The 22,031-nt window shown below is 41.9% G+C and overlaps 1 protein-coding gene across 1 annotated transcript; it reads left to right on the top strand.

The window, feature by feature from the left end:
* The first annotated feature begins 266 nt into the window (after positions 1–266).
* On the top strand, positions 267–19,812 carry etf1b (eukaryotic translation termination factor 1b). Its single transcript, XM_036594597.1, has 11 exons — positions 267–346; positions 1,904–2,014; positions 4,728–4,903; positions 5,852–5,991; positions 6,512–6,650; positions 8,023–8,213; positions 9,454–9,583; positions 11,265–11,438; positions 11,522–11,586; positions 12,414–12,561; positions 14,846–19,812. The coding sequence occupies exons 2-11, from the start codon at positions 1,929–1,931 to the stop codon at positions 14,926–14,928; spliced, it is 1,332 nt and encodes a 443-aa protein (XP_036450490.1). The 5' UTR covers positions 267–346; positions 1,904–1,928; the 3' UTR covers positions 14,929–19,812.
* The last annotated feature ends 2,219 nt before the right edge of the window (positions 19,813–22,031 follow it).

Here is a 22,031-nt window from a genome sequence, read left to right as displayed (position 1 = left end):
ACGTGCACACGAAGACTTTTTAAAGGATCGGTATCGGGATATCAGCACTTCATATCGAATCGAAACAGAAATCAGTCCTTGCTTTTAACAATCTGCGCAACACTGGTGCAAAAAAATGACAAGTCAACTTTAACACTACGAACCACATCTAGTGGGCGGGGCGTCGCCGACAGTACGATGATTGACAAAGCGGCTACCCAATCGTAGGCTCGACTGTGTGGCGTTTCCATGGAAGTGACATTAAAGGAAAAAATCCTCAGCTCCGCCCCTAAGCCGGACCACGCCGCGTACAGCGAGAGTGAACCGGCTCCGAACCGGAAAACCAGCGGCAAACTGCGAACAGCCTGTAAGCGCCTTTCGCTGCTTTAACTCGTCCAGAATAGCTTTATAACACTGATAAAACACGCAGGAAGGAGGAAAAAAGTTCAGCTAGCGGCCTCTCGTCTTCTTCCAGCCGGGCAGCACGGAGGGCTCAACCGCGCGAAGCGAACCGCTGCCCGGAGAGGAGGAGGAGGAGAGGCCGCAGAGCTCAGCGCGACCAGCCGGCTAGCTTAGCTTAGCTACATTAGCCAAGCTGTGGAAAGTTTAGTCGCGGTTTTTGGGTCTGGGTCGCTACTTATAACCATAGCGAGGGCCTTGTTGCCGTTTTTGCTGAAGATATTTCGCAAATAAACTGATTTATTAAATAAATGTTGGCGCTGTCAGCATTTATCTTTCTCTCAATCCGGCTGGCTAGTTTAGAGAAAGCTCGAAGTCGGCTTCTTGTTCCATTTTTCCCGTTCCACCTTAAACGGTGCATCGGTTATATGTAACTGCTGCACCAGTTAAGGTGGACCGGGGAATTTCAGCTTCACCCTCGCATAGTTTAGCTCATATTAGCTTAGCTTAGTGCGTAACAACTTAGACGAGCCGGGTAAACTTCGGTTGCTTTTTATAATGATCCCTAACTCTTTTTTAATGTAGTTTCTGGTTGTTTTAACCAAACTAATAGATTATAATTCCAGGATAGCCACTCGGTGCTCGTCTTCGGTCTTTCCCTTCAAACAGCTGGTTAGCTTAGCTTAGCGTAGTTTGTGACGTTCGGTTTTAGCCTTAGGTTAGCTAAGCTAGCTGTTCAGAGTGTGTCAAACTTTTAGTTCAGACAGATTGAGTTTTATTTGTTTACTGTTTTATTAAAGACATTGTCTTAAAGCAGTTTTACAGAAATGGGGGTCCAGACCGCTAACTAGCTAAAGAGTAAGCCGAAGACCGGAAAAAAGTCCCAAACAGCTCCTTTCAGGAAACTTTAGCTGCTACCGGTTGTTATGTTAGGTCCTAATAATAATAATGATCATAACAACTGGCTGTTTTTGTTCACTTCACCCTTAAAAACTAAAAATTAAACTAATTTGAGCGCCCATCATTCTCTTGAAGCAGACGAGGATGGTTACTCAACGGTCCCGTTCCACCTTAAATGGCGCAGCAGTTAGCGGTAAACATCCGACGCGCCAGAACGTAAGTGCAGCGGCATTTAAGGTGGAACGGGAAATTCGAATAAGAAGCCGCCCGAAGCAGCTGGTTAAGTGGTTAGCTTAGCGCATGTAGCGCTGCTTTATCTCCGAGGACGCTTGAGAAACGGCTTTTGGGTCTTTTTTCACGTACTGTTGACCACAAACCGGCAACAGTCTGAACTGTCCCGGAGTTACGGTGTAGACTGCTCTGTTCTACATCCAGCCCTCGTCATTCTCCGGAATCGGGCGGTTAGCTCGTTAGCTTAGCCCAGTTTAGCTACGCGTGGTGTGATGTTATGTCAATGTGCGATGCTATAACTTTAGCTGCCTCTCTCTCTCTCTCTCTCTCTCTCTCTCTCTCTCTCTCTCTCTCTCTCTCTCTCTCTCTCTCTCTCTCTCTCTCTCTCCACCAGGTCTCTCATAACGACACGCTGAAAGATGGCGGACGACCCGAGCGCGGCGGACAGGAACGTGGAAATCTGGAAGATCAAGAAGCTGATCAAAAGCCTTGAAGCAGCCAGAGGGTAAGAGCCCCAGCTACATATCACGCATGACCGTTTTTTGGGGGGTGTCCGGCTCTCAGTGTGGACTAAACTCTGCCTGATGTGTCCTGGTGGTCTGCTCTCTGTACCCAGCCACATGCTGACAGCCAGCTTTGCTGACAGCTGTTGAACGTGTTGTGAGGAACATGGCCAAGGCCCCACTCCCAGCTTTGCACGGTGGTGAATGGCAGCAGACTGGGGTCTTATCACTTTGTCTCTCAGTAGTGGCTGAAGCGGATCCTCAGCCAAATCACTGAAGCCCTTATTTTGGACATATTCTGAGAAAAGCTGGTTCATTGACAAATTATGTCTGGAAAAGCTGAAGGCAAGAGAGGAAGCGGATGACCAGCAACATATGGATGGATCCGATCAGCACAGTCAAACAAACCGTACATAAGACAGGATACTCTGGTGAAACACTATCCATATGGTTGCCAGGAGTCGGACACGATTTGACAGCACTCGATAATTAATAATAGCATCTTTAAACATGAATATTTGTTAAATAACCACTTGTAATATGGAATGGCAGAAGTGCAATGTAGTGGACCACCCCTTAACCCACTTATAATGGTCAGCTGTTGTCCAGTGGAAAGGTTCAGCCCTGTGATTCTGAGGTGCCTTTATAGCATAGAGGTTTGACCTGGGTCAGTGTTGATCACTAAAGCATTTTCAATGTCATAGGTTTGATATAGCTGGCATTTGGCGTAGCCTGCAAACAGTGCTACTTGTCATCCATGTGGTACTACGTGTTGCCTGCATGTGAATGTAACAGCTACTAATTAAGTTTTACATGCACATAACAGTGTGACCAGCTTCTTAACTGGACCGAATCAAGACTTTTAGAGGAGCTGGATAAAACAGTGGTTCATTCAAGAGCAAGGCTGAAAGATTAGTCGTTTTTATATTGAAGTGGCAGGTTGAAAGAATCCACTGTCTTAAATTTTAAGTGGTGCAATTTAACCTAATAACATGGAGCTACAGCCTGTAGATGAGTTAGACCAATCAAAAGCAACTAAACACACATGCTGTGTACATGACAGTACAACCACAACTGACTGGCGGTAAATGGTAGTGTTCAAAGCCCAAGCTAGAAAAGAGCACTATTCTGGTGTTCTTGGCCAAAATAACAGGCCTGAACCTAAATTAAAAAGTCTCAGTTTAAATTACTGTCAAGGTATTGGTCAGAAAATCGCAATTAGATTTTCCCCCAAGTGGTTCAGCCCAACACTGGCTGGTATAGCAAGGTACAGTTATTAATCCAACTCCATGACTGTCTATGCTCTGACCACTTTTGTTAATTTCCCAACAGAACCATAAACGTAGGCTATTTCTAGCTTTGCCCATTAGCCTCAGTTCGGTATGCTTGATAAACTGGCAAGGAGGGTAACCAAATTCAGTACAGACACTCAGGTATGGTACAGCTCCCTTGGCAGTGGAGAAAGTGCGGTCATGGATTTGTAAACATATCGTCCTGTAACACACTTCCTGATGGAAGAACGCCTTTAGTAAGACTAGCAGTTAGTTGGATATTGGTGTGAATATGAACATAGCAGTTGGCCCAGCAGTGTATTTGTTCAGCGTACAGCGGGTAGCCTGATATGGATCTACAGTACTGTGCAAAAGTCAGAGACCACCCTTCATATATTTTATTCAAGTCAAAATGGCCATTATATTACAATTACATATTATATATGAAACATACGTTTAACGGAAAATTACACACAAGTCTCAACAACTTAATATAATAGCATTTGTACAGTATTTAGTTTGTCCACTCTTTACTTTTATAGTAACTTTTATTCTTTACAGGAGTCTCTCTTTCAGTTTTCCAAATAAATCTGAAGGAATATTTTTCCTTACCTCAAAAGTTCAGTCTTTGAAGCTGGTTGATCATTTTCTGAAGTAATCAAACACATTCAGTGGTGTTGAGGTCTGGACTCTGGGGTGGTCAGTCCATTGTTCAGCTTCTTAGTTTGATGTGTCCGTCTCCTTTTCTCAGTGAGGTTCTTCTTGACAGCTACACATCCTTTCAGACCCACAGCGCTGAGTCGTCTTCTCACAGTGGAAGGATGGACAGAAACACCTGTGGATGTTTTCAGATCTGAAGCAGCTTGATTTTCTCCTTTAAGTGCTGTTTATCTGATGGGGGCAGTTTTGGGGTCTACCAGGTCTTCCAGGTGGTTGTTAGGAGGCACATTTTCTCTGTAGCTTTTAATTATTTGTTGAATGCCAGTTTTGGAAACCTTTTTTTTCTAAACTTATTTTTCCTTTGACTGTATCTCCTCCAAAACATCTGAAAAATCAGTTACTTGGACTTATTTGCTGTTTTGACTGGAAATCTCTGGCTTTTCCACAGAACTGCAGTAATGCATGCAGCCCTAAACTTTCTTCAGTGATGTATAAGCAGCCTATAGAGGTCACCTCAGAATGAAGTCCTCGAAAATGTGTTTTCAGTGTGTAATGAGAGAGGCTGCTCTGTTGTCGTGGCCCCTGGTGCCTGTATTATTAGTGAGCCCTGTCTGTTGTGTAAACGTCACATTATTGAGAATTGAGTTTTGGTGCTCCAGGGCTCGCTTGCTCTTGGCTCCTCTGGGCTACAAACATAATTTCTAACCTGCCCTCATGTTGTGAAGGTCATAAGTGCACTCTGTGTGATTCAGTAACTTGTGTTTTATTGTTACGTGGCTTGCAGGAATGGCACCAGTATGATATCCCTCATCATCCCTCCTAAGGACCAGATATCTCGTGTGGCTAAGATGCTGGCTGATGAATTCGGGACGGCCTCGAATATCAAGAGCAGAGTGAACAGACTCTCAGTGTTGGGTGCCATCACCTCAGTACAGCAGAGACTCAAACTCTACAACAAGGGTATGCAATTTTTTTCATTGGGGGGAAAGAAAAATTGCTAAAATGTGTGGTTTTCAGGCTGTTAAGCCTGAAATAATCTTTTAAAAGTCAGATTGAGAGTTTTTCAATCTGCATCATATGTCTTTACATGTTAACGTCACGCGCAGACTCAAAAAGAAGGTCCAGCTCGATGTTTAGGTCTCAGATGTAAAATAAACATTATACTGACGAAGATATGATGACAATAATAGATAATTCACCTTCATCGTCGTCATTCAACAAGCTTTGGGCGAGTCCTCTGTGAATACTCTTGTAATCATCGGATTCGTCCGCTCTTGAAGGGGTCCGAAGCACAACCCACGCTACAAAACGTTCTTCTACATGTTGCATGCAGTTACACATTTCTGCCAGAGAGGTCTCCAAATCCCCAAAACTTACATAGTGCAGCCGTTAAGTAAATAAGGACTTTTTCACTTCACAAAAAAATTGATGGGTTGTGAGACAAACACTGCCTCTACATGTGGGTGCTGTCATAAAAACAGTTGAGAACTTTTGCATTAGAGTACCAGAAAGAGCTGCTTACACCAAGAATGAAGACGTGGGTGAGTGACTGGGGTGTAAATCTGTGACCTCACAAAAATTGAGATTATGATTATTTAGCGGATTATTTAGTGCGTCATCAGATGTCACATTTTACCACACTGAATACACAAATATGAAAATAATACAGCATTTTCTGATCAGCCCAATAATTATTTAGCCAAACAAGGTACAGTTGATTCAATGCTGTCATAATTAATTGTTGATATAGATGATTTTATATGTATGTATTTGATTATCATTAATTCTAACAGTGCTAAATGTATATAATTGAACTACTCCTCTTCTTTTATGTTGTATTGGTAAAACCACACATCCTGTATAAGTACATATTGTTTTCTACTCCTGTTTTCTGGTGTTCATTTGCAGTGCCTCCCAATGGTCTGGTGGTGTACTGTGGGACCATAGTGACGGAGGAGGGCAAAGAGAAGAAAGTTAACATTGACTTCGAACCATTCAAGCCAATCAACACGTCCCTGTATTTATGTGACAACAAATTCCACACAGAGGTGAGTGATTTCCTTTATTTTTATGCAGTTCTGGTCAGACGTTTGTGGCATTTGAAGCACAAATCAGATCACGGATGTTTTAAGGCAGATTTCAATTTCTATACAGATAAATACAGAAAATGGAAACAAATACAACACTGTTTTGTTTTTTCTCTTTACCTGAAAATCTCACTTTGCTGGCTAAATTAATGCACTTATATTAGACGCCAAGTTGGTTGGTAGATATGGATGTGTCTTCAAATGCAGCACATTATTTACCTTGTAAAACCATAGTCATTTTAGTAAAATTTAAAGTTAGTTTGAGGATCACTTGTAAGGAAGGAGTATCTGCCGATTCCGATTGTGTGCCCCATGGTGATTAATTGGCCTGTATCTTTAATTTCCTTTAACTTTTCTCAGCCCATGAGAGATTGCACCACATTAATGGTTACCAATTGAATTACCGAGTTGAGTTTCTGGAAAAAAGCATGATTAACATTTTGTGGGGCTGAACTTGAACCTGACTGTTGTCCACCTTCAGGCTCTCACTGCGTTGCTCTCAGATGACAGCAAGTTTGGGTTCATTGTGATTGATGGCAGCGGTGCTCTGTTCGGAACTCTACAAGGCAACACAAGGGAGGTGCTGCACAAGTTCACAGTGGACCTGCCCAAAAAGCACGGTAAAGTGTGGTAATTTACCCACACCTTCCTGTGATTATAGGTTGTGATGTCACATCAGTGATCTGAAAAAAGCCACTTAGGTAGCTTATATTCGGCGCTTCTGCTGGATAACCTTGCTAATGGATTGGTGTTGACTTTGCTGCGAATGACACCCTTTATTTAATTGCAGACACCTTGGCTGTTTTACTGCAGGTTCAAAGTAATAAATAATTTATTAAGGAGCCCCATGATCATATGAGATGAATGTTCACTCCTCAGCCCTTACAGTCCGTACACAGAAACTAATGCTAACCATACACTAGAAGACTTTGAGAAGAATTTGGAAAGACTTCTGAAAGACTAAAGTCTGACACCCTCTCACATCTAAAGACAATGTCACAGTTTTTAGTACAGACTGTGATTTTGAGACCATAAGAAACAAACAAAATAAGAAACCAGTGTAACAGGAAGAAAAAAAGTGGGAAAAAAACATTGATGGTTCTTTAATAATAAAGTTCTCTGCACATTTCCTAACATTACTGTTACACTCAGTGAACATAAAATTTTCTTTCTTTCTTTCTTTCTTTCTATCTTTCGTGCCGCTCGCTCTCAGGCATGTAATTGTTTGCATGAGCCAAGATTTAAAACTCACAATAATATTAAACACGGTTGATTTTGTTGTGGCATCAAGACGAGAAGAAGGCTGATTTAAGACCACCATCCAGACCACCTCACACTAAACGATCAATATGACACGCGCGCAACGCAACTCTAGCAAGACTCTCAAGATTTTATTCCGACACGCCAAATTTGTCTGCGACAGTGAAATCGCTTGAAAAGTCGTTTGGTGTGAGGCTGCAAAAACAGCCTGTTTTGTGATGTAAAAAGAACAATACAACAGCGATTTAGCTCCGCCCACTTACATAGATTTTGTAAGGAATGTTTCCATACTGGGTTTTTGAATAAAGCACAGTACAGGGCAGCCAGTAAGAACAGGGCTAATTTACATATATCATTGTGAAAATCACAATACCAAACAGCCTGTTCCAACAGCAGAGTTGGTAAATACTCATATGAAGATTAATTATGACTGTTTTTTGGTACATAAAACTGCAGAAATGTTATAAGTTAATTTCAATAAAATAAAATAGAAGGAAAATGTATAATATGGGTCACTGATCCAGTTAGCTATAAGCTAACAATCTTGCTATCTTGGCTTCCTTCTATGCCTCATAAACAAAGGTATATGAATCATAAAGAGAATAGTTTCACAGTGGTTGAGTGCCTGTTTACTGTGGATCTGCCCATAAAGCACAGTAAAGTGCTGTAATTTACATCTGTGTCAGTTTGAGGTCGTTGCTCACTGTTCTTTGTGGTCTCCCCTTCTCTCAGGCCGAGGAGGTCAGTCCGCTCTGCGTTTTGCCCGTTTGAGAATGGAGAAGAGACACAACTACGTGAGGAAGGTGGCAGAGACGGCCGTGCAGCTGTTTGTGTCCAATGACAAGGTCAACGTGGCTGGGATGGTTCTTGCTGGATCAGCTGACTTCAAGACTGAGCTTAGCCAATCAGACATGTTTGACCCGGTACGTTCCTCTGTATATGCCATACAGGGGTGGCCAGTAAGATACACAGATTAGGCATAACATCATGACCACCTCCTTGTTTCTACACTCATTGTCCATTTTATCAGCTCCACTTACTATATAGGTGCACTTTGTAGTTCTACAGTTACAGACTGTAGTCCATCTGTTTCTCTGATACTTTGTTAGCCCCCTTTTACCCTGTTCTTCAGTGGTCAGGACCCCCACGGACCCTCACAGAGCAGGTACTATTTGGGTGGTGGATCATTCTCAGCACTGCAGTAACACTGATGTGGTGGTGTAGTGTTAGTGTGTGTTGTGCTGGTGCGAGTGGATCAGACACAGCAGTGCTGCTGGAGTTTTTAAACACTGTGTCCACTCACTGTCCACTCTATTAGATGCACCTGCATTGTCAGTCCACCCTGTTGATGTAAAAGATACGAGACAATAGCTCATCTCTTGCTGTACAGTATGAGCTAATCAACCCCACAGGACGCTGCCCACAGGACGCTGCCCACAGGACGCTGCCCACAGGACGCTGCCGCGCTGGATATTTTTGGTTGGTGGACTATTCTCAGCCCAGCAGTGACACTGAGGTGTTTAAAAACTCCAGCAGCACTGCTGTGTTTGATCCACTCAGACCAGCGCAACACACACTAACACACCACCACCACGTCAGTGTTACTGCAGTGCTGAGAATGACCCACCACCCAAATAGTACCTGCTCTGTGAGGGTCCATGGGGGTCCTGACCACTGAAGAACAGGGTAAAAGGGGGCTAACAAAGTATCAGAGAAACAGATGGACTACAGTCTGTAACTGTAGAACTACATAGTGCACCTATATAGTAAGTGGAGCTGATAAAATGGACAATGAGCATAGAAACAAGGAGGTGGTCATTATGTTATGCCTGATCGGTGTATGTTATCATTTTTGTTACAGCTGTCAAAGGTTGCCCCTTTTTAACTTTTAAAGCACGTGATGGGTGTAATCACTACTCATAGGACACTGAACAACTGTGTGTGTACAGATGTAAAAAAGACAGTTTTGCAGTGCATTTTCTCCATTCAAACTGCAGTCATCAGAAAAGCATGTTATTGTGAAACACACTGCGTTGTGGAAATGTGTTTATGTTGTGATCTGCTTCGGCTAACTTGCCCACCTTTTAATGTTGTCTTTCTTCAGGCGCTGTGGGTTCTTTTATCCCACTTCTTGACTCATTTGTTTTCCCCGTCTCCATGCAGAGGTTACAAGCAAAGGTGTTGAAACTGGTCGACATTTCTTATGGAGGAGAGAATGGATTCAATCAGGCCATCGAACTCTCTGCTGAGGTGCTGTCCAACGTCAAATTCATCCAAGAGAAGAAACTAATAGGTAATAAACCTGAGAATGGATCCTAATGCTTTTGAAACATTATTCTGTGTTCAAAGTAGGTCTCTACTGTAAACATAGTCATATGAATTGTATTGCAACATATTATATGATTGACATGGTTAGCGTTAGCTTGTTCACATGCTAGTTTTTTTAGCTTCAGGGTAACATTGGCTCGAGGCTAAAGCGTTAGACCGAGACATTATAAAGTAGAGATCTGAGGGGGACTGTTTTTCAGTCCCACTCCTGCAGAAAATCGGAATCATTTCAACCGCAACAGAAACTATTTGTCTCACTCTCGACTGCAGTTCCGTCAAGGCAGAATGACATCCAATATCTGACACAGTCTATTCACAAGTACATTATTCTCTGCTGAAATAACACGGCAGTCATAGTCATCAGGCTTTTTATGAAGTAACTTCACCAAACGCCGCTTTTTCCTGTAAACACAAAGCAGGAATTAAAAACAGAGCGGTTATTTTTGGTGTTTTGCTGGGCAGCTGTGGCTGTCAGACTGAAGGCTCTGCCCTCTCTCTAACGCCTGATTCACACATGCTACCTCTGCGTTGCGTGAGTGATGCAGCAGGCGCTACAGCTCGGACGCGCTGGCCTTTCATACATACATCGTTTGAGTAGAGCAGCGAGAAAGTCATACGGACATACAGACGTTTCCAGACGGATAAATGGTCACACCGGTCACTCTTTAATAAAAAAAAAAGTGTTTTATGATAGTACGTGGTAAGTTTGTTTATCCCGGACACCATTCTGACTTGTGACTAGGCAAAAGTTTCAAGCCTGGTAGACGAACCAGGAAATATGTTTGCAGCACAGAATGTTTAACTAGTTTTTGCCATAATTTACATCACATTACATTTATTGATTCTCATGGCTTATTTCAGTGTATTTTGCTGTGTGACGCGCACAGGAAAAAATCGGCGCCTGGTCTGTTCTCTAAACACCGCTGGGATGCAACCTGTGTGAAACTGCTGACCACCTAAAATGGGCACCAAAACGAAAAGCAAGACTTTCCGCGTCGCTCACGGCACGTAGACACAGTGTATGTGAATCAGGCCTATGAGAATTCGTGACTAGTTCACGTGATTGGTTGCTCGAGAATGACTTCATTCATTTTAACTGTTTTACTGTTATTTTGTTTGCATATACGATTTAGTGGCCGTTCTACTTATTTAGGCTATTCTTTAATTTGCGGGGTTTTCTCTTGTCTGTATCTGCCCGGTCCCACCTGCAGTGGGCTGGCTTCCTGCCCGCTTCCTCACACAACACTGAAAATTAGTCCCACGCTGCAAGAAATTGTGGCGGGTCCTGTGGGAATCCGTGGGAGTGCAGGCCTCTATAAAGTGTAGTTTTGTCTCAAGTATTACTCGTAAAATGTTTAGTGCTTTAATAAACTGAAAATGGAAACTAACATATTAACACAAGGCACATTTTTAGCTGCTCCTTTTTGTTGCTATATCGAAACATTTATTGAACTTCTGTGAGTTGTTATACCCCTAATAGGGGTGAGCATCCTGACCGACCCTCACATGTTCATGGCCATATTAATGATTCAAGACATTTAATTGATCCAACAACCCTAAATAATTTTGGTTAAAATATGCCGGCCAGTTGTTTCCATGTTGTTTTTTAAGGTATTACATCAAGACATTATTGCGTCTCTGTTCAGGGCGCTACTTTGACGAGATCAGTCAGGACACGGGGAAGTACTGTTTTGGAGTGGAGGACACGCTCAAAGCGCTGGAGATGGGAGCTGTGGAGATCCTCATTGTTTATGAGAACCTGGACACTATGCGCTACGTCCTACGCTGCCACGGAGCCGAGGGCAGCGCGCCGGAAAATGGTATTTATGTAAACGTGTTTCACTTTTTGATTCTTTCCGTCTCAAAAGACCATCCTGTTAATCCTGTTTCTTTTCCCGATTAGATGAGAAGACACTATATCTGACACCAGAGCAGGAGAAGGATAAGTCTCACTTCACAGACAAAGAGGTGAGCAAACAATCTTTCTTTTCTTTTAGATGATGCCGCACAGTAAAGTGGAAGGAGCATTAGTGAGGAAAACAAAACTGACCTGTCTGGTATAACTGTTTAGATTTAAACAGAATAATTATAATTGGTATAATAAACACAAACTCTAATTTCACTTTACATAGAGTTAATTTGCTTCCTTTGCCAGGGGCCAGCTGACAGCAAATGCACATCTGAATGAATACAGTAGAGGAGGGTTTTGCTAAATAATTTAAAATTTTAGTAATAAAATAAATTTTAGTAATTTTTAGTATTTGCGCAATATTAATTTGGTATACAAGCAACCTACACATTTTTGTTTCAAGCATCTACCGTATGTGAACACTTCAGCTGAAAGTGGTGTGAGCCCAGATGTTTGTTGTGGGGTAAACTGTAACAGACTGAGGGACTAGTTGTAGTAGTAAAAACAGTCACTGTAAGTCTGATAAAATGATGCAACAATTTGTTCAGCTTTATTGTTTGGACCAGATGAGCTTTTCAACCTAGATGCATAAATATATTCTTCAAATTGAAAAGAACCTGTTTTTGAACACTTAAGTTTATTTTTGACCACAAAGGCATGATCAGTTTTTTGTTTTGTTTAAAATTGGATTTTGAATAACAAAATGAGCCTATGGTAGTATGGTAGTCCAGTATTGCTGTAGAAATAGAGCTTCTAGTGTGGACATTTAATACCAAAACAATCTGCCAAATTTCAGAAGCTGTACCACTTAAATCCTTACTGTTTTTTTTCAACATACAATGTATTAATTGTACGTGTACCAGCTGAGTCTGTATCTCTGTTTTAGACGGGGCAGGAGCATGAACTCATAGAGAGCATGCCGCTGCTCGAGTGGTTTGCCAACAACTACAAGAAATTCGGGGCCACACTGGAGATCGTGACTGATAAGAGCCAGGAAGGATCGCAGTTTGTGAAAGGCTTTGGCGGCATTGGTGGTAAGGGCTAAATTCAACTTTCTCAGTTGAAGTTTAGTGGCTGAATTGTAGGGGTGGAAGGTGAATACTGGTATGATTGTCTTATGATAAGGATTTTATCCTGTGATAAAACACAAATGATTTTCCACAAACAGTTCGACCCAAAAGCCAAAATAAATAAGAATAGATTAAATTATTTATTCTTATGAACTCACTAAGGCTGCGTTTACACTGCAGGTAAAAGTGGTCCAAATCTGATTTTCTCACCGGGTACGAATTTTTTTTGTTTGGCTGTTCACAATATCTTTTAAATGTGATCTGTATGCGACATCAGTCTGAACAGATCAGCTCCTAAACTGACCCTCATGCGCATAAGAATAATGCTTCACGCGGCTCATCCAGATGAAAACAATCACGACTGCCATCGAGCGCCAGTCGCCTCCGGAGCTTTCATTTTCATCTTCACCAGCATCACAGGAGCCATCATGAAGCTTCACTGACTGACAGCTGGGCTCATCACCCAGAATGTGTTCGAGTTCGCTGTAAAAAGTCCACGTTATTCGGACACTTCTTTGGTTCGTGTCCTCGGATTCTTTAAACTTTTTTTTCCTCACGCTGCAGCCTTGTTCTCTTATGGCTGCGTTTGGGTGTTTCATTCGAAATCTCTTTGAACATGGAGCAGTAACGATAAGTGCTTTCTAATTTTTTGTACAGAAACATCACCCTGACCGTTTGAGGTCTCAGCAGCATGAAATTATGACAAATGTGGAGCTGGATTGGCGTAAAAGTCGCATGAATTCCGACCTGGCTGTTCAGACTGAGTCGCATTGGATCGGATTCGATATGGATCGGATTTCAGTACCACATATGAAAAACGTCTCAAATCGGAATTGAAAATGTCAGATTCATTGTGTTTATCTGTTCACAATAGCCACGTTTACATGCAGCCTGATAATCCGTTAATAATCCGACTAATAGCTCAATCGGAATAGAATACGTCCATGTAAACACCTCAATCGGAATAGTCTAGTCCGATTGAGGCCATTCGGAATACAATTTCTATCCCGACTGATCGAGGTGGGTAATCCTGTAAATAATCCGTTAAATAGAAGAATAATATCCATGTAAACGCCTGTATCTGATTACATTCCCTATCGGAAAGTTAAAGTCCGCTCTGATCATGTTCGTCGTGTCATAGTGAAAGTTTATACCGTTCAACATGGCGGAGCAGAAACTGGTCTGCAGAGGAGACGAAGTTTATGCTCTGGTCTTTAAAAGACAGCGGTGGGACGGACGTCCAGCTTATGTGTCTCAGAACACGACGTCTTCCTCTCGGCCTTCTTTAATAAGGACATGTGAAGGACGTTTTCCTGAGTCTGACATCATTTTAAAGCAATTAAAACACAAGCGTGCCAACTGGAAACTCATCTCACGCGGACTGAACCTCACGTGATGTTCGCTGTCATGGTAACGTTTACTCTAAGCGCTACTCCACGCATGCGCGTCATTTTGCATCGGATTACTTGTAGTGAGCATATAAACAAAGATTTTCCATCAAATTGTTGAGAAGAGTGTGCATATAAACACCTCAGTCTGAATCTGTAATCGGATTTTATTCAATCAGATTGGCAAAAATCTTTGCATGTAAACAGCCACTGACACACAGATAACAGATCTGTATCACGTATGAAGATTTGGGCCACTTTAACCTTCCGTGTGAACAAAGCCTAAGTGTTGGTGTAGATTAATACCTTACAGCAGTGCACAGGTTTACTTCATTCTTTTGTTGCACTCTGTTGGACAGAATACATGTTACGTCACATAACAGCAGAGTGATAAACTTGACGTGTGGAATAGTGAGCTAACTACCGCAAACTGAATTATTTTTGGGGCCGTCTACAAGTGTAACATAGAACTGAGGGGGGAAAAAAAAACAAGAGGAAATATCTGGGAGTGGGCCAATATGGCAAGACATGATGCACAAAATTTGCATCACAATAGCTGGTTTTCTGAGGTTGAATAAGTTGGGACCGTGCTGCACTGAATCGAACACGAATAATTTTGCTGTCTTGGTAATGAAACATGCAAATGGTCGGTGTTCAAATACTGACAATTTACTAACCATGTTTATTGTGATAATGATAATTATTTATCATATTGTCCAGCCAGTGATGTACATTTTAAGGTAATTTTTCCTACCTGTACTGAAATGACTGATGTTTTAATACATGATCATGACTCTAAAGACCTTGCGAACAGCTCCACGATTGCCCATGGTGCATATTTTTATCTTCTCTTCTTGTAGGAATTTTGCGGTACCGAGTGGATTTCCAAGGCATGGAGTACCAGGGCGAGGATGACGAGTTCTTTGATTTAGATGACTACTAGGTAGTCGAGACTGACAATTGGAGAATTTTTCAAAAGTAAAGGATTTCCCCTCTGCTGCTCAGCGGACGACTTGGGGGGGGCGGCGAAGACAGTGAATCGGCGACGAGGAGATTACGATGTGAGGGGGAAGAGAAATGGTATCTACATGTATGTATCCCTGACCTTAGAACACAGTGACTCCATCTCCTGACTGGATGAAGCTGACTGGGTTTTGCTCCTCTCTTTACATCGCTAACACATCACAGCAACAGTACGGACATGGACATCCCACCCCGCACCCCCCACCCCCTGCCGCCCCTTCTCGGCTCTCCAGAATACATGCTGATAGGCTGTGAGGTTTATTTTGTTTTGTTTTTTTAAACCCATCCCTGTTTCTTGACTAGGGCTGCACGATATGGACAAGCATAACAGGTATATTACTTCTGTATATCGCGACTGGGATTCCTTGCAATATATGAAAATGCACTGGCGACTCTGTAATGTGAGCGTTAAAGATTAACAATATTTTGACCAAAATAATCTTCTTTTGTTGGATTACACAAATACCTGAATTCATCAAAACACCCGTAGAAGCCAATCCGCCTTGGCTGTGACTGAAATGGATCCCTGGCTGCATTTTAGGTACCTGTTACGAACGTTTGCTAGTTTCCTTTTAGGGTCTGAATCGTAAAGTGAATTTGCAGTGTAATTTTGAGGGCACTGCACTCGTCATTTCTAGCGAGCACCGTAGATCACCAAAGCTGCGATCCGTAATCTGGCAGCTAAGACGGTTGGGTCCTCGGTAGTGCTGTTCTTAGAAGGCTCCTAAATTACATTATGCAAAACAGAACCGTCTACAAAACACTGTCAGTCAGCTGGCAGGCATTTATATGAATGATGTAACGTGGCAAGCAAAACATTTTGTTTGTGATTAGATTCTATCCTGCAGCTAAAAACTGTTCACCTCACTGAAAGCTGGTGCATTTCATAGCCTGCGTTCAGTTTAGACCCTCTTTAATACGAAACAGCCCAGTGAATATTTTACCGTATATTTTAATGGCCGCTTTAAATGGCGTGTAGTAGTTGGTTTCGTCTGTCGGTGTTTCTCTTAAAATTTCTTTTGGTCAGATGCGTGCATGAAGAATAGTCTGCTCCTTGAAAACTGTCAGAATGTAGGCTTACATCAGCTGAATATGTACCAAAGTGCATCGCGAGTCCCGGTACTAAGCAGCACATTAGTTAACGTTAACGGTGGCTGCTGAGCCGTTGAGCCGAAACTTTGGGGGGATAAAAACAGCAGCTCTGTAGAGTTAAAAAGAGAGATTTACTGCTAATCATACAGAACAAACACTTGGCTGGTTATGGACTAAGAATTAAACGTGTAGCCAAAAAAAGTGTACACTTTCCCCCCTACCTGCACGACCATGTCTACAGCTGCGAATAAGAAGCCACCTTAAACTAGTGCTGTATTATTTATACAACTAGTGAACACTATGGCACTGTTGCAGAATGATGAGTGTCCTAATTAATTTGATTCATGCTGCGGTATTTGGTAGGTAGTTCTCCTCTGTATAGCATAGTACTAAAGAGGGATCCCTTTCAATCACAGCCATGGTGATTGGTTAGAGGCCTCATATGCAAACTGCAGCCTTCTGCGATATGAGTATTGATCCTTGTCGCATGTCCGTATTAGACTCGGAAGCAGTCATAGTAGAGACAACATTTAGTGCTTCAGTTAATAAATGAGAATGTAGATGAGTTGCACATTTTTTATAACCTCATTAATATGTTGTTTTCCCTAGAAGATGTTTGTTTAGCAAATCAGTCATTTCGGAAAGGAGCAAGATGGAAAAAAGGCTACAAACTCTTCAGGAATTACCTGCATGACTTTAGAGCGCAAAGATCCGCATAAGATGAAATGAAAATGTTTTTAAAGTGTCGGTTTAGCTCTCCAGGACCTTGTTTCCATCAAAGTGGCTTTAAAATGCTGTACCAAACCACGTCATTTCCTGCAAAAAGCTCTTGTTGCAGTTTTGGTTTATGAAAAATATTTTAGAAATAGCTGCGCGACATGCTTTCATCTCTAATTCCATGTATTTTGCATTTTGTGTACGTTCGGGTTCCCTGACTTCCCAAACAAAAACGACCAAATGGAGAATTTTGATTATTTTATTTTTATTCTGTTATCATTTAAAGCTAAATTTATGCATAAATGTGTTCTATTCCACACTTCTCGTCCCAAAAGACACGTTTCTAGTGTAGGTTTCCGTAACATTTCAGGTTATCAGCAAACAATACATCCACTAAAGTTGAATGAAAACATTTTTGCCAGTGTTTATAAAACATTTCCGTTTCCACAGCCTACATCAGCAAACTGTTTTGCGGACAAAAATAAAATAAATTGAACGCCTCTGACCACTTCCGCTGCGTCAAATACGCAATTAGAAAAAGGGTCCATTGCAAGGGTGACCACTGCAGTAACGTTTTACATGCGATATATTGTGCAGCCCTATTCTTAACTCTCCTTTTTTGGACTCTCTTCCCGCTGCTGTGCTATTTTATGAGAGTTTATGGCATTTGCTGTTTTATTTTGAAGTAATCTCAGTGTGTGAGGCAAGCAGGACAGATTAAATCGGTGCCGTTTCCTCAGCTGCCTCAAGCCCCTTTTGTTCTTCTCTTTAGTTTACTTCTGCCTCGTTTCTGCTGTAAATCAGTAGGATTATGCATTCTGAGCCAGCTAGATCTCCTGCTCCTCCTGTCTCGGTGGACCTGACGGCGCACCGAGACGTCTCCTGCACAGAAGGACCATCGCGTAGCTGGATCGCCTCTCCGTTCTGCTGCATCTGTATAAGGACAGATGTTTGTTTCTCGGCCTCGTCAGCCTCGCCCTCGATAATGTACACCACTTTACATGCTTTACCACCACCTGGACAACTCCCCCCCACCACCTGGACAGCTCCCCCCCACCCTCATATGAACTGTACTTGCGTGCCTGAATCGTGTGATGTGTGAAGTAATGATGGCACAGTTCTTTTGCCTTGCGGTATTTTTATGATTTGGATATAAATATGAGCTTACAGCTCTTGCTGACTGAACTCGCCCATAGACTTCTGAAGTGGCGCGTCATTCTGTAGCCCACCTTAGGAACTCCATGTCTGGTTTTCTCTGACATGAATGGGATTTTTTAAAAATGTCCTGCCGCAAACAAAAAACCTGATGCATTTTGGCCTACGTACATTTTTCTACCATCACTGGATCCTCTGTATTATGTCAGTAAAGAGCTGAAATATGGAGGTGCATGTTAATAACAAGCTGCCCTTCCTGCGCATTGAAATTAAGAATGTATGCTATTAAACTTCAACACCATCATATATCAGTGGTGAATCATGAGAAAGGCCTAGAGTGACGTTTGTTTCCTCATCAAACTGGTCCCACCCATTGGAATTCAGAGCATGTCAGTCAGTCTGCTGTGTAAGGACGACTCTGCTTCTGAAGTTCTAACCGATTGGAAAGATGGCTTATATCTACCTACATTCCATGGAGAACAATTCCTGATTGGCCTGTTCTCAGCTTGGCATTTCAAGAATTTAGTCCTCTTGTTTCTGTCCAGAACTTGACAACGAAGTGAGAGTAGTGCTGTAAAACATGCAGAGTTCGAATACAAGCATGAATCTCTTGAATAAAACTGCTAAAAATTATTTTATTCCCAGAAATCAATGTGCATTCTTTAGGGGTTTAAAAGGCCCTGTGGCTTTCCCTGTGTTATACACTCTTTTTAAAAAAAATGGTTCAAGGGTTCTTTAGTAAAGAAAATGGTTCTGTATAGAACCATGAACACTCAGAGAACTCTTTAAATAATTAAAGGGTTCACTGCATTGTGAAAGGGTTCTTCAGATGGATGGAGAATGCGTTAAAGATGGTTATATGTGGAAGCAAGCTTGTATCGAAACAATAGCAGAACCCTTTTCAGAAAGGTTCTATATAGAACCACCTATAGCACATTCTCCACCAATCTGAAGAACCCTTTCATAATGCAATGAACCGTTTAATCATGCAAAGAGTTCTTTGATTGTTTATGGTTCTATATAGAGCCATTTTCTTCACTAAAGAACCCTTAAAGGACCATCTTTTTGAAGTGTGTAAACAAACAGCAGCTACACCAAATGAACTCTACGGCTGCCAAAGCACACTTTGTAAAGCTTGCTGGGTTGTTTGTGGTAGTTTGGTGAGGTTGCCAGTCTGATGACCCTTCAGTGCGCAGTGTTGGCTCACATGTAGCAAAATTCATATTTTGGCTACTCAACGACCTTGTAATTCTGCCCACGTTCAGAGGAAAATGTACCTAGAACAAAATGTATCATGTTCTGAACCTTTTTGTTTGCCACTTAGAAATGATTTTCAAAAATCCCATTCGCTTCTGTCACAGACAAAAGCAGGAGTTTCTAACGCTACAGAATGACGAGACAACTTCAGAAACCTATAGGGAAGTTTATGGACACTGACTGTGATGAAGGGGTGCTGAGCTTGACTGGACTGTGACAGTATGGATTTGTAAATCCTCATTAGGGTTCATATCCCTATGCCTCCATGTTAGTTCACCTGAACCTAAGCCCTCCACTATGCCCAGTCGTTTAGTGACCGATTTGGTTTTGGATAAATGGGAGATGAGCACCTATTGGACCTTTTATTAGTAACTGCGGCACGGTCTCATTTGATCTTGTATCAGATCGGCGGACTCGGTAATGTAGTCTAACAGGAGAAAGTAATCGCAATGAAGATGCTCCCTATTTTAACAGATATTTTCTGTATTTTCTCATCTCCTTGCTCAATCCATCAATATTTTGTATAAATCATTTGTTACATAAGGTCACAGATATATTAAACGTTCTCATTGTTTGCAAATTTCGTGTTTTTTGTCTGAATGTGTCTTCAAAAAAGATTATCCATTGTACAAGGATTAGTGGTAACGTATTGCCAGGCTTGCCAAACATGTATTTAAGAAACTTCCTTTTGGCAAGTTCTGTAATGCTGGTTGAGCTTGTATTTAAAGTGTGATGGGAGAACTACTGTCAAAGTTTAATGCGCCTATAGTTTGTAATAAAAACATAATTACATAGTTATATGTACTATGTAAAGGTTATTCACTAGATTAGATGTTCATATTTTACATGAGTCATACTTGATAGCTTCAGTTCAAAGAGGTTAAAGGCTATTTTGTTTAGTCCATTAATGTTTTCACACCACAATACCCAGCATGCATCACGAAAGCACATCTTATACCCATTGAGAATAACCCCAAAGGCCATAAGGAAATCCACTCATGTAGAGGGTAATACATACAGCTTTGAGGTTTTCAGTTGTAGTGTTAGATGCCTGGGTTCCTTCTGTATGAGCCACTAACACAGGGGTCACAACCCAAATATTAACAAGAGCCATTTTATCCTTTCAGCAAAAATCTAATCACCTTGGGAGCCACAACATTTTATGTCCATTTTACCATCTTGGCTGTAAATATGTATCAGTGTATGTATTTAGTGTGTGCTAATGTCCTAGTATAGGCTAAAAATATAGTATAAACAAAAACGCAGACTTTATTTGCTCTGCTTTAAGATGTAGCTCAGCTATAGCCGCTTTTCTCACATCTCTGGCAGGAAACTTTAACACAAAAGTTTCTTATCAAACATCTCTCAAAGTTTGCCTCATTCGCCAGCTTGCCGTTAGAATTTTCCCGTTCCACCTTAAATTGTGCCTGAGGTGCCAGAATGTAACTGCTCCACCGTTAAGGTGGAATGGGAGAATTCGAAGAAGAAGCTGGCGAATGAGAAGCGACTTCAGCCTCACGACTTTTTAGTGTTTCAGTTTCTCGTTGCAGATTAAACGTATCAGGAAACCAGTTATAGTGATTATAAACACAAATAAGTCCATTCATCTCCAAATTATCGATGTTAGTCTTTGCCTTTTTGTTAGATACTAGCTAAGGGAGATTGTTGCCGGTGTTGCTATGGTGACCAGCAGTCTGTTCGCCAACCTTCAGGGTTAAAAGGTGAATTAGCAGTTCTACATTAACATTTATTGTTAAACTGCGTTGAACGATCAGCAGAGCTTTATTTCACTGTAAAGGAGGATTATTTTATTTTTACCTACTAATCTAATTCTGCTGCGGAGCCACAACTGGACAGTAAAAGAGCCGCATGTTGCCGAGCCCTGCACTAGCAGGAGATATTAAAAACATTTCTAACAGTCCATCATCTCTTACTCACCTCAAAGAAGCTGTAGTTTTTCAAAAATTCCCTCCAACCTTCAGGAAACATCATCAGAAGGGAGCCTTTCTTGTCTTTAAACCAGAAAATCTCACTCTAGGGATGATTGTGGCAGCACTATAGGAGGCGAGCAGGCATGTTTTTAACAGATGAAGCATTGGTTACACTTCTCATTTTGTCTGAAGTGCCTCTTTAAGGGTTTGTCTTCACTTTGATGCAGACCTTGACCAATCCAAATTGTGTGCAGTGCAAGTCTTGCCAAACGTGTATTTGCGAAACTTCCTTTTGGCAAGTTTCATAACATGATTTGAGCTATTATTTATAGCCTGGTGGAAGAACTACTGTGGCAGACCAGTCCATCTGTTTCTCTGTACTTTGTTTCCCTGTTCTTCAGTGGTCAGGACCCCCCACAGGTCCACCACAGAGCAGGTGTTATTTGGGTGCATTCTCAGCATTGCAGTGACACTGACCTGGTGGTGGTGTTAGTGTGTGTTGCGCTGGTCTGAGTGGATCAGACACAGCAGTGCTGCTGGAGTTTTTAATAACGCAGTGTCGCTGCTGGACTGAGAACAAGCCAACAGCGTCCTGTGACCACTGATGAAGGACCAGAGGATGACCAACACAAACTGTGCAGCAGCAGATGAGCTATCGTCTCTGACTTTACATCTACAAGGTGGGCTGACAAGGTAGGAGTGTCTAATAGAGTGGACAGTGAGTGGTCACAGTGTTTAAAAACTCCAGCAGCACTGCTGTGTCTGATCCACTCACACCAGTACAACACATACTAACACACCACCACCACATCATTGTTACTGCAGTGCTGAGAATGATCCACCACCCAAATAGTACCTGCTCTGTGAGGGT

Source organism: Colossoma macropomum, unplaced genomic scaffold (genome assembly GCF_904425465.1).
Source record: "Colossoma macropomum unplaced genomic scaffold, Colossoma_macropomum, whole genome shotgun sequence".
Classification (NCBI taxonomy): Eukaryota; Metazoa; Chordata; class Actinopteri; order Characiformes; family Serrasalmidae; genus Colossoma; species Colossoma macropomum.
The sequence above is the reverse complement of the archived record's forward strand: the minus strand, read 5'-3'. Positions and strand labels throughout refer to the sequence as shown.

Bases quoted from the DNA above. Each gene is read 5' to 3' on its own strand.
- etf1b (XM_036594597.1), top strand. From the start codon at position 1,929: ATGGCGGACGACCCGAGCGCGGCGGACAGGAACGTGGAAATCTGGAAG. The intron at 11,587-12,413 runs GTGAGCAAACAA...TCTCTGTTTTAG, and splicing joins CTCACTTCACAGACAAAGAG to ACGGGGCAGGAGCATGAACT. The intron at 12,562-14,845 runs GTAAGGGCTAAA...CTCTTCTTGTAG, and splicing joins AGGCTTTGGCGGCATTGGTG to GAATTTTGCGGTACCGAGTG.